General features: G+C 38.3%; 2 protein-coding genes across 3 annotated transcripts; both read right to left on the bottom strand.

Annotated features, from left to right (window-relative positions):
- On the bottom strand, positions 1-4,377 carry LOC5516489. Of its 2 annotated transcripts, XR_007313914.1 has the most exons (6): positions 4,121-4,377; positions 3,090-3,609; positions 2,417-2,575; positions 2,084-2,285; positions 503-803; positions 1-424 (listed from the first exon to the last, which is right to left on the bottom strand). XR_007313914.1 is itself a non-coding variant. In XM_048733289.1 (5 exons), exons 1-5 carry the CDS (start codon positions 4,247-4,249, stop codon positions 575-577), a joined length of 1,239 nt encoding a protein of 412 aa, XP_048589246.1. In that variant the 5' UTR covers positions 4,250-4,377; the 3' UTR covers positions 1-574. The 2 variants fall into 2 exon arrangements, 1 of the variants encoding a protein (XP_048589246.1); XM_048733289.1 differs by having other exon boundaries at positions 1-803.
- A 601-nt stretch (positions 4,378-4,978) lies between these two features.
- Positions 4,979-13,453, bottom strand: LOC5516436 (dolichyl-diphosphooligosaccharide--protein glycosyltransferase subunit 1). The gene is made up of 10 exons (XM_001636512.3): positions 13,128-13,453; positions 12,896-12,960; positions 8,321-8,675; positions 7,991-8,086; positions 7,453-7,708; positions 7,155-7,254; positions 6,792-6,930; positions 6,423-6,542; positions 5,916-6,161; positions 4,979-5,645 (listed from the first exon to the last, which is right to left on the bottom strand). Exons 1-10 carry the CDS (start codon positions 13,374-13,376, stop codon positions 5,463-5,465), a joined length of 1,809 nt encoding a protein of 602 aa, XP_001636562.2. The 5' UTR covers positions 13,377-13,453; the 3' UTR covers positions 4,979-5,462.
- Positions 13,454-13,896: the final 443 nt, after the last annotated feature.

Here is a 13,896-nt window from a genome sequence, read left to right as displayed (position 1 = left end):
TTTGAACAAGTAATTACTGTTTTATTTCAACATTATTTGTTCTCAAGTTGTTCTAGTTACAACCTTTAATAAAGTCTTTTCTTATTGTCCTTTTCGTAGCCGATGTTTGATCAACGATCAAAGTCTGTTGTGTTTGAATAATATTTTTACCAAAAAACTGGGCCATGAACACAGTTATATATGGTCAATGTTTCAGACAGATGCAAAAATTCATCAAATAATAAGCCCCCGCGAATATAAGCACCCCCCCCCCAAATATAAGCCCCCCCAAAAAGGGCCTTTGAAAAGTATAAGCCCTGGGGCTTATTATCGTAATTTTATTAATTTTATGGTATATACCTACCAACTCTCAAAGTTTGTGCTAGCCTGCCAAATAAGCACCCCAGTACTTATTTGGGCAATTACGGTACATGACTGTTTATTTCTATTTTGACATATTCTAGAGAGAGTTCTGATTGTTAGGGGCTCAAACCCCCACTTTTTCACAGATATTGCAACATTTTTTTATGTTTCTCCACTATATTGATCCATTTAGAGTAAAAGTTTCTCCTTTTCTTATTGTTATTCCCACTCATCAAAGAAGAGCTTTCTCTAAGTCAGCCCATATGCTAGCACCAAGCTTGTTAGAGCCACAAGATAAAAGAGCTTCCCTCTGCACATCTTGAATGGCATTGCGACAGCGTCTCTTGACGTAATCTGGCCCATCTGTTAGTGCCCTGAAATGTTCAACTAATGCCTCAAATGTTTTTGCTCTCTCCAAATTGTCCAACCCTCCTTGTGTCATTTCATTAGAGGTTTTGTACCTGAAACAAACCAAGCAAATATTCAGCCAGCTAGACACAGGCTACCCAGTACCCTGTGCAATCATTTTCAGCGTCAGTCTGGAATCTCTTTCCACACTCAACTGGATGTCACGCCCTCACACAATAATATAATTAAATGTACATGATTGATTCGACATAATACTTTAAAAAACTTAAAATCGAGCAAATACCATATGAATGTCTAGGAATGGTACCCTGCACAAGCCCCTCCCCTGCTTGCCTCCCTCGCAGGTGTTTTGCGAGCAACGCCTGCCTAAAGACGCCTGCGAGGGAGGCTACTCCCCTGCCAACACATTTTAAGCATGATATAAAGCGTGGTGCATGCACTTTAAGCATGATATAAAGCGTGGTGCATGCACTTTAAGCATGATATAAAGCGTAGTGCATGCACTTTAAGCATGATATAAAGCGTGGTGCATGCACTTTAAGCATGATATAAAGCGTGGTGCATGCACTTTAAGCATGATATAAAGCGTGGTGCATGCACTTTAAGCATGATATAAAGCGTGGTGCATGCACTTTAAGCATGATATAAAGCATGGTGCATGCACTTTAAGCATGATATAAAGCGTGGTGCATGCACTTTAAGCATGATATAAAGCGTGGTGCATGCACTTTAAGCATGATATAAAGCATGGTGCATGCACTTTAAGCATGATATAAAGTGTGGTGCATGCACTTTAAGCATGATATAAAGCGAGGTGCATGCACTTTAAGCATGATATAAAGCATGGTGCATGCACTTTAAGCATGATATAAAGCATGGTGCATGCACTTTAAGCATGATATAAAGCATGGTGCATGTACTTTCCTAATAACTGCCTCATGAGGCCAGAACGCATTTTGCCTTTGTTGCTTGTGAGACATGAGTTCATTCATTCATCTTTCACAGACTGCGAGTTTCTGGTCTTGTGAGCAAAGTCCACATTTAAAATTTTCCTCACAATGTGCGCCAAGTGTAAAGGCGTATATCACACAAAAAAAGTAGCATAGGCATAGCCTTATACATATCAAACATATTTTATATTGGCTGCCTTTTCCCTTAGATCTTTTTTTTTTTATTTTTTTAGACCTTTTTAGGCAGGTTTCTTTCTAAGGTCACAAGGGTATATTCAGGTATATCAAATCCCCTCTTTCTCTTTTTTTTTTTTTTCTCTTTGAGTATTATCAAGACTAGGTCTGTTTTGGTCTGTCTTGGAAATGTTACTAATCATATCAACAGACCTGTAAGGGATAATAGGCTACAGGCTACATATTACCTCCACTGATAAACTTGACAAGACTTTGTTCTTGTGTTGCCACATTGCTGTAGACTGATGACAGGTATCATATGCTGGCCCCACCCAAGCAGATGATTGAGATGCATATTCAAGATGCTATCATATTTAAATGAGACACGTGATAATATCCTCAGGGGAAGCTGCCAAAAGTTTGCAGCCACACTAGTGTTACAGAGATAACCTATAACAAAACAAACTCATAGTGTCAGCCATATAACATATAAACAATAAATAGAGTCATGCTTTACCTCCCCCATTTCCTCCACTAGGAGATGGGTAAATATGTTTTTTTTATAATCAGCATTGTCTGACCTTCAAGGAAGTTGAGCAGAAACTTATGCACTGGTCCAGCTTGGGAGAGTTGTTGTATGCCAGCTGGAATAAAAGCTAGACATGAAGCGATAACCTGTAGCCCATTAGCCTGGCTGGCAAAATGGAGTAGCTTCTTTTGTAGGGACTTCACATCTTTTCCTGTTAAATATTTACCAATAAAAAAAGGGGAGCATTAAAAGAACCCAATAGATTCTGGGATGGGAAGACATAACAGCAGAATGTGAAAGGGAACTGCAAACAGCTAAAAGGAGAATAGCCATTAAGTATGCCGACCATCGGCAAGAAGCCCTCTCAGTCACAATAGAACAAACCTTAATATTGACATATATTATGAAGTAAAAGCCCATTCTAACAATATGAGCCTTCAAAACAGGCTCTGAAAATCACCCCAGAACAGTGCCCCCAGAAATCTTATACAAAAAACTATTCTAGCACTTGATAAAAATAGAGAGATTGGGGCATAACAAAATTAGCATTCTTATTTGGCTAAATAAAGGTCACATTGCGCATTGCTTACCAGAAATAAATATTTTGGTTATTATAATAAATACATGATAATAAATTTGCAAGTACACCAGCTTCTGTTGGTCTCAAGGTCTGGTGACATGCTTGAAGGCAGGAAAAATATAGGTTTTCTAGAAGTTATTATTACCTGAACATGTCAAGTTGTGATATACATAGTTAAACAGCATCTCAGCAAGAGACATGATTCCAACATCATCAACAGTCAAGCATCCAATGTCTGCCCACTGTAATCCCCTTGCAGTGTTATATCGGTATTCATTATCAGATGAATGGCCATCAGACTGCTCATCATTCCTCTTTGTCATTACCAGAAGATCATCAGAAAGCTTGCAGCGCATGTCAGTCAGCACACTTGTACAACCTTTAAGTTGGCATATCCTCACTAAATCCTCCGTAAGAACTGTTGTGTCCTGCTCATTTGCTCCTCCAATAATCACGCTATACAACATGATTACTAATGGGAACTGTTCACTACTAATATGAGGATTTTGAAGTAAAAACTGTTTTAATATTTTTCCAGATATTTGAAGACTTTTGAATGTTAGCTTCAGATTTCCAAGAAAGACTGATTCTGTTTTGTTAAAATTATTGAGATATTTGTTTAACTTTTCTGCTAAAGCAGGCTTGGATTTAAGCTTGGTATAAACCTGAAAATGAGACAAAACATAAGCTAACATCAGACCACCCTTGAGACCTCATACTTCTTAGAGTCTCCAACCTCCCCCCACACCTGTCAACTCTCCCGCATTAGGGGTGAGTCTCAAGATTTTGGACCCCTTCTCCCGCTTTCCCACGTCAAGCACCAAATTTCCCGCTTTTTAGCGATTTTTATTGCTTCCAAAAAATTATTCTATAGAAAATCGTCATTTTGCCTATTTTCTATTAACTTATTTAAAACAATAATTAATTGTGCAGTGTAATTTATCTAACACCCTCGTGAGATCTATAAGTGGATTTGTTTGCGAGAGCTTTCTAAGCAAACGCCTGCAAGGTTATACACACCCCTCCCCCCCAGAAATAAATATATCTCAACCCCCCCCCCCCAAAAAAAAAAAAAAAAAAAAAAAACCATAGACATCCCTATTCACCCACCACAAATACAACTAGAAAACGTTATTTACAATGTAATTAACAATTACGCCCTAACGAGTCGCTGACCCCTTCAAAGTATCTGGCCCACTTGAACGCTCTTTCGAAAGTTTCTTTCTCCCAAGTGATGACGGCGTCTCCCCTCGCCATGACAAGGACGTCAACATACGCATGCGTGTTCTTTATTACCTCCTCCATCGCCTAGCTGTCATCTCTAGAGCTTCATGCTATTGTGAAGGTAATTTCCTTTTTATGAGTCACAGCCTCCACTATTTTCTTTATCAAAGATGGCGCCTAAAGACTGGAGTGAGTGCTCGGTTAAAACAAGCACAGGGGTACCAAGCTTTATAACGACCTAGTGACGATTCTTCTTTGAGAGGTTGGATTTTCCCTTTCTTTTTTGCTATTCAATTAATTTCTGCGAACTCTGTTTAGCGTACACAGGTACGCGTACATAGTTGTTGAGCATTGTTTTTTTATTGTCAGCCAACTGTAATTTTGTTTGCATTCCCAAAGAGCCAGCATTTTTTACAGGTAAGGGACGTTTCCGTAAGGCCTCTTCCGCATGCTTTGCACAGCCCAGTGAGAAAGTTCTGAATCATTGAGCATTGGCCTTGTTTGCAGCCACGTGTAATAGGTTGTTGATAAGCCTACATGTAGTTGCTTAGTCAAGAAAGAAATCCCCTTGTTAAACAAAGATTTGTTTCATGTGTAAGCCGCTATACAAAGTATATTGCCGATCAACCAAAATGCCATGCCAAAACACGCATTGAATGTGTCAAAATATTTTAGGCTTCACCACCCCTCTCTACATCCTAAGGCCAAATTTGATACCCTGAGGAATATAACACAGTTATATTCCTCATAATTATGAGTTACCCATCCCTTCACACATACACAACATTAGCTGTCTCAAATCAGACCAGATTTACACAATAGTAACAATTTTATTAGTGAAGTACACAATTCAATACACTTCGTTTTAGAGATGGCTCTTTTAAAAATGCAAATAATGGCCTAATAACAAGAATTCATTGACATCAATACTGCTAGAAAACAGGACACTGAGAAATAACAAGTTTCCTTCTACAGCATGCACAAACTTGAACACAACATGTTGATAGTTGATATTTGTGTGCATATATTATTCTTTTTTGAGACTAATACAAAAATGGCAGACATCACAACATGAAAGAAACAGCAGACAGATCAACTTGGTAAACTACCTAAGTAAAAATGGTATGCTTTGTTATTGATCTAAAAAGTGTATATAATAATTTACTGATTCTTTGTATGATGCTTTATGAACCTACATATGTATCTATCTATACATCATCATTCACTTTTTGCTGTTTATGGGTACTTGTGAGATGGCTTAAATTCCTAAGTGTCCATATTTTCGTCTGGCGCCTTACAAAGTAGCAGCAATGGCTTCAATCTCCCCACTCAATCGCTCTCTCTTTTGCTTGTTGCTGTTCTCGTTGTCCACATACGTCTGCTTGTTCAGTCGCCCATTCACCACCTTCTCCGCCATGACAATGGCTTGGTCAAGAAGCTGCTTACGTTCGTGCTCCTTGCGCTGGAGCTCACCAATCTATAAGAGTAGTATTAGGTCCCACATATACACTGGCGCTATAAAAAATACTGTGAGAGCCCCCACTTTTTGTTTCCTCTTTTAGGGTTAAATTATGTACAGAATTCAAACTCAAAACTTCAAATTAAAAAAAAAAATGGGTCCAATAGTAAAATAATGCTACATATGTGTACCAAATATAATGTATTTATTTCAAAACAAGTCACCTCTCCTAAAAACCCCTAGCCTGTTTAATCATATTATGATTCTATACAAGCTGCTGTTGTATACCTTCTCCACGGCGTCAGACTGCTCATGGGCAAGCTGTTTCTGCAGCTGGGTGACCTGGTTTCCAATTGCACGGTAGTCGGTGTCCAACTTCTTCCTGGCATTGGTGAATGCTGCGACATCCTTGCTTGACTTGTACTTGCAGACAGCATCCATGTACACATTGTAGAGGCCGCAGCGGCGGTCAAGGAGGCGAAGCACTTCCTCTACAAGGCCAGCAGCTCTCATCTTGGACTCACTTGCCTCATCCTACAAAAAGATGCCAATTGCTGTCAAGTTCTCAAATAAAGTGATAAAATCATAGTAACACACTTGAGTAAAACAGGTAATAATGCAGAAATATCAACACAGACATCAATTAATAAATCACCAGTCATGGTTAGCTACTGGCTAGTGGCTAAAATCGTTTAGGTCAGCTCTGGCAAAGAAGGCTAATGAAATCAGGTGTCAAGCAAACCAGGCATGGCCACCTCAAGGGGAGCGGATCACAGTAGGCCATGTTTTCCTCACCTTACTGATGGAGAAATCCATGCGCACATAGATGATCACCAACAGGAAGAGAAGGTAGAAAGCACCAACAATAAGGAGAGGCTCTTGGAGCAACATCACCTTGTTGAAAGTGTATTGGAGCTAGGAATAGACAAGCACAATTAATATTATTAGTTGTCATTTGAACCAGCCATCCTTAAGACAGTGTAATTACGACAATGTCTTACCAACATTTCCGTAAGTAAACTACTGCAGAATATGCAATTAGGAATACTTTACACAATTATTTAATTAATTTTAATTATTTATATCAAACCTGAAGAACTGCTAACAGTTATTCCCTGAAAACAGAAAGACTTTTTATTAGTTAGTCAGCTATATATTATTTACCGCAAAGTCCTGGATGTGTTGCTCGATAACGTTCGTCTTGTGGGCAACAACCACTGGGCGGCCTACAGTATCCAGATATGTGAACTGCAACTCTCGCTTGCCTTCATTAATAGGGAACGGGGTCTTCAGCTTGATGTCTCTGTAACAGGTAATTACAGTACAAACAAGTCTACATGAATATAAAGTTATACAGCTAGGACAATACTGAGATTCACGTCAATAATTTGAATACTTGCAACTATTTCATAAAGTTAAGCTTCCCATGAGAGACTATTGTAAGAAACCAATGTAATATCTTTTCAGTGATCTTCACGATTCCTTTCTAAAACTGTCCACAATAAGGGGAATTTTATTATGACTTACTTGCTTCCTTCAGGTAAGATCACTTTCAGGGTCATCTGGTCAATGACAAAATCATCAAAGATGTGGTCTACGAAGCGCATCTTGAGCACATAGTTGTTGCCTGAGAATAATGGAAACAGTTGAAACAGTGCACCAAAAAAATTCCCATACAGTAACAAACTCAAAAGAATGACACATACTACACCACTACTAAAACAATTACTTTCCAATTTTACAATGTAATTCCCACAAAGAAGCAATTCAGTTTATCTCAACATTATATCACAAATTAATGTTTGAGTTTAGTAGATATGCCTACCTGAGCTGTACAAGTACTCATAGCTAGGAACATTGTAACCAATCAGGTAGCGCGTCTGCCATCCACCAAACAGCGGAAAGCGTGGTCTGAGCTCCAGCTCCACCGACTCTTCCTGGTTAAGCATGTGGCTGGTTGAGATGTTACCAATCTCGTCACGGTAATAGACATCAGCAGCAGCGGCAGGGAGAATGGTCTTGAAAGACTTGATGGAGGTTGGTGCAGGGGTTCGTTGGTAGTCATATCTTGAGAAGGATCCCTAAAACAAGCAATGGTTCAGATTAATGACATTTTAATTTTTTTTTTAGATAAAGGTCTTGCAATACTGCAAACATTGATATAAAGGGATTAGTATCTGACTTCTCAAATAATTGACATTGCTTGTCGATATATGTAAATGCATTATGTATATACCATTTTAACATGCTTAAAGATTTGAATGTTTGTCAAAGGATTCCTTAAATTCCCTAAAAACAGGACGGTCATCCCTAAAGGATCATTATGATGCTATTTGCAACAGACATTACTTTGTAATTTCTACCTTGAGCTCAGCACCAACATGCTTGATGTGATAGGTCTCCTCTACAGCAATATTGCCCCAGTGTGATACCTCAATAATGCGCAGCATGTCAACAACCTAGTCAAGGCATCATAACAGTAGTAGATATTAGGAATTTCAATGAGACTGTGATGATTCACGAGGCAAGACACAATAGGTAGAGGCGTAAAGAATAACGGTGATCATTGACAAGGCAAGACATAAAGAATAACAGTGATCATTGACAAGGCAAGACATAAAGAATAAAAGCATAAACAATAAAAGCTACTTGACACATAATAATAGTACAATCCTTTAAAGCAAAGTACTCACAGCCATGAATGGGGAGTTGTTCTCGAAATGGACCTTCAATGTGCTTTGTTTGAAGGCATCCACATCACTATAAGGACCCAGCGTAATTGTGTTATCGGATTGGCTACTGGGCTTCAGTTTGGTGTATGACTCAATGTTTGATGACGATAGGGTAATGGTTGTAGACTGTTGCTTCGATTTGTAGACTGCAAAGGTGTAGTGGTTACCAGTGAACAGAACCTGGTGCTTGTCAGATTGGGCAACTTTGGCCGGGAAAGGCTTCATGGCGTGAGCAAAGACTTCCTCAACACTGACATCAACCGAGCCACCAGACTGTAGGGGTGTGGCAAGGTTGACCAAGAAGATTTTGAGATCCCTGCAAAAAAAAAAAAAAAGAGGAAAATGGACTCTTGATTCATTGGAAAGACACTGCGTGAGTCAGCAACTTGTATATACATACAGCTTAGTGTCTTGTATATACATACAGCTTAGTGTCTTTGGAGGTTAGTAAACCTATCCAAGATACTTATCCATGGACTGGTTACAACATTTCATCTACTCTTGCTCGAATAAGTTTGAATCAAGCGAGTTATTATCACGGAATGAATACCGGCCGAATCGCAATCTTGAAATGGTCTCCAGTCAAGCCTGGCTTCAATCTCCTTGGAATTCTCATTTTATGTGGAGATATATCTACAAACCCAGGGCCTAAATATCAGTATCCTTGTGGAGTTTGTTCAAAAGCTGTGAGATCCAACCAAAGAGCTATTCAATGCGACTTCTGTGATATTTGGTACCACGTTAAGTGTATGCAAATGAGCACTGAAATCTACGATTCTCTTGCCAACTCGTCTTGTACATGGGAATGTACTGATTGTGGGCTTCCGAATTTTTCCAACTCCATATTTAAATCATCTAAATCTCTTCATGTGGATAACTACTACAGTCTTCTGAATCCGAATCCATCAGAAAACACGTCCATTGGTTCAGATATAAATCATCCCAAGTGCTCATTAACTCCACAACGAAGAATTAATCGCGCAAATGATCATCCGCAAAAATCTAACAAGTCGCACTATCTACGAAAACTAAAAGTATTAAACTTGAATTGTAATAGCATCAGAAGTCAACATAAAAGTGGTTTATTTAAAGCTCTAGTTGATCAAGAGAAACCTCACATAATTCTGGGAACAGAATCCAAACTAGATGAATCTATTAAAGACTCTGAGGTTTTCCCCAGGGACTATGCAATATTTCGAAAAGACAGACAAGATATTAATCCTGGAGGTGGAGTTTTCATCGCTGTTTACAACACAATTATTGCTACTCGTCAAACCCAACTGGATTGCCAAGCTGAGGCAATATGGATTAAAATCGAAATAGCTAACCAGAAGCCTTTATATCTTGCTTCATTATATCGTCCACCGGGAAATGATGAAAAACCACTTGAAGCCTTCAAACAGCCACTGAACAGATTGCAATCAAATGGATCCTTCCCCAGAATTATTATTGCTGGTGATATGAATGTGCCTGACATCGAATGGAGTAATGCTTCAGTTAAAGATAATCCACAATATGGAGTAGCAGTAAACAAGACAATGATCGATCTTGTAGATGATCACAGCCTTTCCCAACTTGTAACTTTTCCAACAAGACAAGAATCAGTGCTTGATTTGGTATTAACTAGCCATCCAGATCTTGTACATAGCCTGTCAAGTGTTCAGGGTATCAGTGATCACTCAGCTGTGTCGTTTGCCTTAAATTTATCCGTAAAAGTCAACAAAAAGAAGCCACGTATAGTCTATAAGTTTGCTAAGGCTAATTTTACCGATATACGCAAGGATGCAACAATCCTTAGTAATGATTTCTTTGAAAGACATCCAGAGAATATAAATGTTGAAAGTAACTGGCAATTTTTCAAGTCAGGCTTAATGAACATTCTAAGTAGAAGTGTACCAACCAAGAAGTGTGGGTCATGGAATAACTCTCCCTGGATGACGAGAGATCTAAAGACATCCCTGAGGAAGAAGAAAAGATTATATAATAACTATAAGAAATCAGGGAAAGCTTGTGATAAAGAGAAATATCGCAAATTCCAAAAACTGTTTAAAATTAAAATGAAGAAGGCCCAGGACGCGTATATAGCAGACACCCTCAATTCTGACTTGAAAGAGAAACCAAAGAAATTCTGGTCGTATATTAAATCGAAAAGACAAGATCAAGTTGGAGTTCCTCCATTGAAGGAACATGGTATAGTAAAGACGGACAGTATGAGCAAGGCAGAAATCCTAAGTAACCAGTTCCAACAGGTATTTACTCAAGAGGATGTAGCGTCTATACCAAGCAAAGGACACGGTGAAATCCCGATGATGGGTTCAATATCATTTAATAGAGATGGCGTGGAAAAGCTACTTAAGACCTTAAATAGCAAAAAAGCAAGCGGTCCTGATAAGATACCAACTACATTACTCAAGGAAACTGCATCAGAAATAGCAGATGTCGTGACATTCCTTTTTAATCAATCATATAGTTCTGGCCAATTACCTGAAGACTGGACTAAGGCACAAGTGGTTCCAATATTCAAGAAAGGAGTGAAGCACGACCCATGTAATTATAGACCGGTGTCTTTAACTACAGTATTATGCAAACTTATGGAACATGTCATCTACAAGAACATAATGGAGCATCTTGAGAATAATAATATCCTATTTGCAAATCAACACAGGTTTCGCAAAAACCATTCATGCGAAACCCAGCTTCTATTAACAGTTGAAGACCTGGCACGAAATACGGATAACGGTGGTCAAATAGACATGCTGATACTTGACTTCAGTAAGGCCTTTGACAAGGTCGCACATGGTCGCTTGATCAGTAAATTACTGTATTATGGTATTCAAGGTAGAACACTTGCATGGATTAAGTCATGGCTCACCAATAGAACACAAAGAGTCGTAGTGGACGGTGTTTCATCAAAACCAGTAGACGTAACATCAGGAGTGCCGCAAGGCACTGTACTTGGTCCATTGATGTTCCTCCTGTTTATTAATGACATGCAGGAGAACTTGGAATGCACTTTAAGGCTATTTGCTGATGATGCCCTGCTGTACCACCAAATTACACATGACGATGATACCCTAGTCTTGCAGAGGGACTTGGACAGAGTGGGGCTATGGGCCGAAAGATGGCAAATGGTTTTTAACCCTACCAAATGTTACAAAATGTCAGTCTACAGAAATAAATCACCAGTACTGAAAGATTATACTTTATATAATCAGAAACTCTCAGGTGTTAAACAGCATCCCTATCTGGGCGTTTTGCTGTCTGATGATTTACGGTGGAATTTTCAAGTAAACAAGATCGTAAACAAGGCTAACTCAACACTTGGATTCATAAAAAGGAACTTGTATTCATGTTCTGAGGACACCAAGCGTGTAGCCTATGTTACACTTGTAAGGTCACATCTAGAATATGCAGCTGCTGTATGGGACCCTTATAGACAGGATCAAGTGGACAAGATTGAAGCAGTCCAGCGACGTGCGGTGAGATTCATAAAGCGGGATTACGACTGGAACTCTAGTGTTACAATAATGAGACAATCCCTTTCTTTGGATCTGCTGAGTGAGAGGAGAAAGGCTCACCGTGTAAAAATGTTTTATTTATCAGTAAATAATGGCATTGCATTGCCGATACCTAATTATTATCAACGTTCAATGCGTCATACTCGAAGTTATTCAAGTAATACATTTATAAAGCCTAAGGCACGTCACGATTATTATTTATATAGTTTCTTTCCCAGAACAATCAAAGATTGGAACAATTTATCAATTGAACTTAGAGAAGAAAATAGTTATTCATCTTTTTGTAATAACGTAAACAAGTTCATCGCCTAATTTTTATTATCATGCTATTTTTATTGTTTAAGTATTATCTTATTTTATAATTTATTTTAATTTTTATTGTATATAGTAAGTCGACTGAATTTATGGATTACCTATTTATTATTAATTTATATTTAGATTTATATATTTAGATTTATATATATTTTGTCATCTTTTCTTGATACGAAAGTGTTGAAAAGTAATAAAGTAGAAGTAGAAGTGCTGAATATCCAAGTTTATTCAATGACACAAGCATATGTTACAGAAACTACCCTAAAAACATCTTAAATTATTAAGTATTAGAGGTTCCTCTGTATTCCTTGACACAAAATTGAGAGTGTGGCTGAGTGTGATTCAAAATAACCAGTCAATTTTAGTCACAGTGATGTCCACCCACTGTACAAACACAGCTGATGTAAACATGCATTGTAAACACCAAATCGTAAAAACCCTTCAAAAGGTGAAGAAGTGCCTTTACTATACTTTTTCAGCCTATCTTGAAGGGCATAGAAATGGGAAATTTCCGTAAAAAAACCTAGGTATTCTGATTTTCTGTTAATAACAGTGATTAGTAAATTGATGTAGCTGGTATGATAATTTCCATCACCCTTAGTTCTCACACCACGTTTGGTGTACGTGTATAATCCTTTTTTATAAGAAAGAGCAAGAGAACAAGACAAAATAATATTATGGTTAGAAGAATACCGAGTTAAGTTACCTATGAGACGGGATAACTGTCTCTTTCACCGATAAATGGACTGTTTCGTCGTCACCATCTTTGAACTAAAAGTAGAAAAAAATACCATTTCATTCAGATCGCAATCAGCTAGAATTTGCACATGTGTAACAAAAAGTTGTGAATGGAGGACGAAAACAATCAACCCAAACGCAAAAGAAGCAAAACATCAAAATCAAAAGGGATATTTGGAATTATATGCCGTAGAACTTACCGATGCAGATAGTAGAGCAAGATTATCAGCTACAGAGGGATCGACTGCGAAGTGAAAAGAGTCGACCGGCTGGTTTCCGCCATTATCTAAAGTTATACTGGTGGAAACTTTGACCAGTTGGGAAGAAAGGTCTATCTTTCGAGAAGCCTTGCTTAAAACTAAATCATGATTAATGTCTGCATCCACAGGGGTTAGGGTGAAAATATAGCAGGCAGTAAGCAAAACGAACCCTAGAGATGGCCGAATCATCCTTGGATGGAAAGGGATTCTAAGGATGAATACGTGGAACCTCTACAATGGGTTCAAAGAGAAAGACAAGAGACGCGCGCCCACGATATACACGCGAAACACCAGCGGACACATAAAAATTATTCTATTACCACAGGGAGCCCAAAAGAAAAAATAAGTGAAACTTTTTCGAAGAAAAGCGTTACAGTAGTAAATATTATAAACGTCGTTTTGTTTCAATAATAGTTTGAGGGTATGAACTTTTTTCATTGATTTTCTAGGATTTGGTTAATTTTCGCGAAGGAAGGATTTTGCACTTCTTTTATAGTGTGGCGCTTATTGGCCAAACTCGCCGCCATTTTACGCTATTACCGAGTTATAAAAAGCATCCATTTCCATAGGCTAATTCAAGCAAATCACAGAGATGCCTTTAATGAAACATCGTTAATAAAGTAACAGACTTTAATCGTGGTTGGTTATTTTGAAGTTTTCTTGCGATAGACCGTCGTTTTTTCAAATGTAAATAATGAGAAAGAGACGT

Source organism: Nematostella vectensis, chromosome 10, assembly GCF_932526225.1.
Source record: "Nematostella vectensis chromosome 10, jaNemVect1.1, whole genome shotgun sequence".
NCBI lineage: Eukaryota > Metazoa > Cnidaria > Anthozoa > Actiniaria > Edwardsiidae > Nematostella > Nematostella vectensis.
Note: the sequence above shows the minus strand (reverse complement) of the source record. Positions and strands in the feature narration are given on the sequence as shown.

Bases quoted from the DNA above. Each gene is read 5' to 3' on its own strand.
- LOC5516489 (XM_048733289.1), bottom strand. From the start codon at position 4,249: ATGGAGGAGGTAATAAAGAACACGCATGCGTATGTTGACGTCCTTGTC. The intron at 3,610-4,120 runs GTCAGCGACTCG...TCTCATTTTCAG, and splicing joins GGGCCAGATACTTTGAAGGG to GTTTATACCAAGCTTAAATC. The intron at 804-2,083 runs GTAATATGTAGC...GGTTTGTTTCAG, and splicing joins TGTCAAGTTTATCAGTGGAG to GTACAAAACCTCTAATGAAA.
- LOC5516436 (XM_001636512.3), bottom strand. From the start codon at position 13,376: ATGATTCGGCCATCTCTAGGGTTCGTTTTGCTTACTGCCTGCTATATT. The intron at 6,931-7,154 runs GTAAGTCATAAT...TACCTGTTACAG, and splicing joins ATCTTACCTGAAGGAAGCAA to AGACATCAAGCTGAAGACCC. The intron at 5,646-5,915 runs GTATACAACAGC...CTACTCTTATAG, and splicing joins AGTCTGACGCCGTGGAGAAG to ATTGGTGAGCTCCAGCGCAA.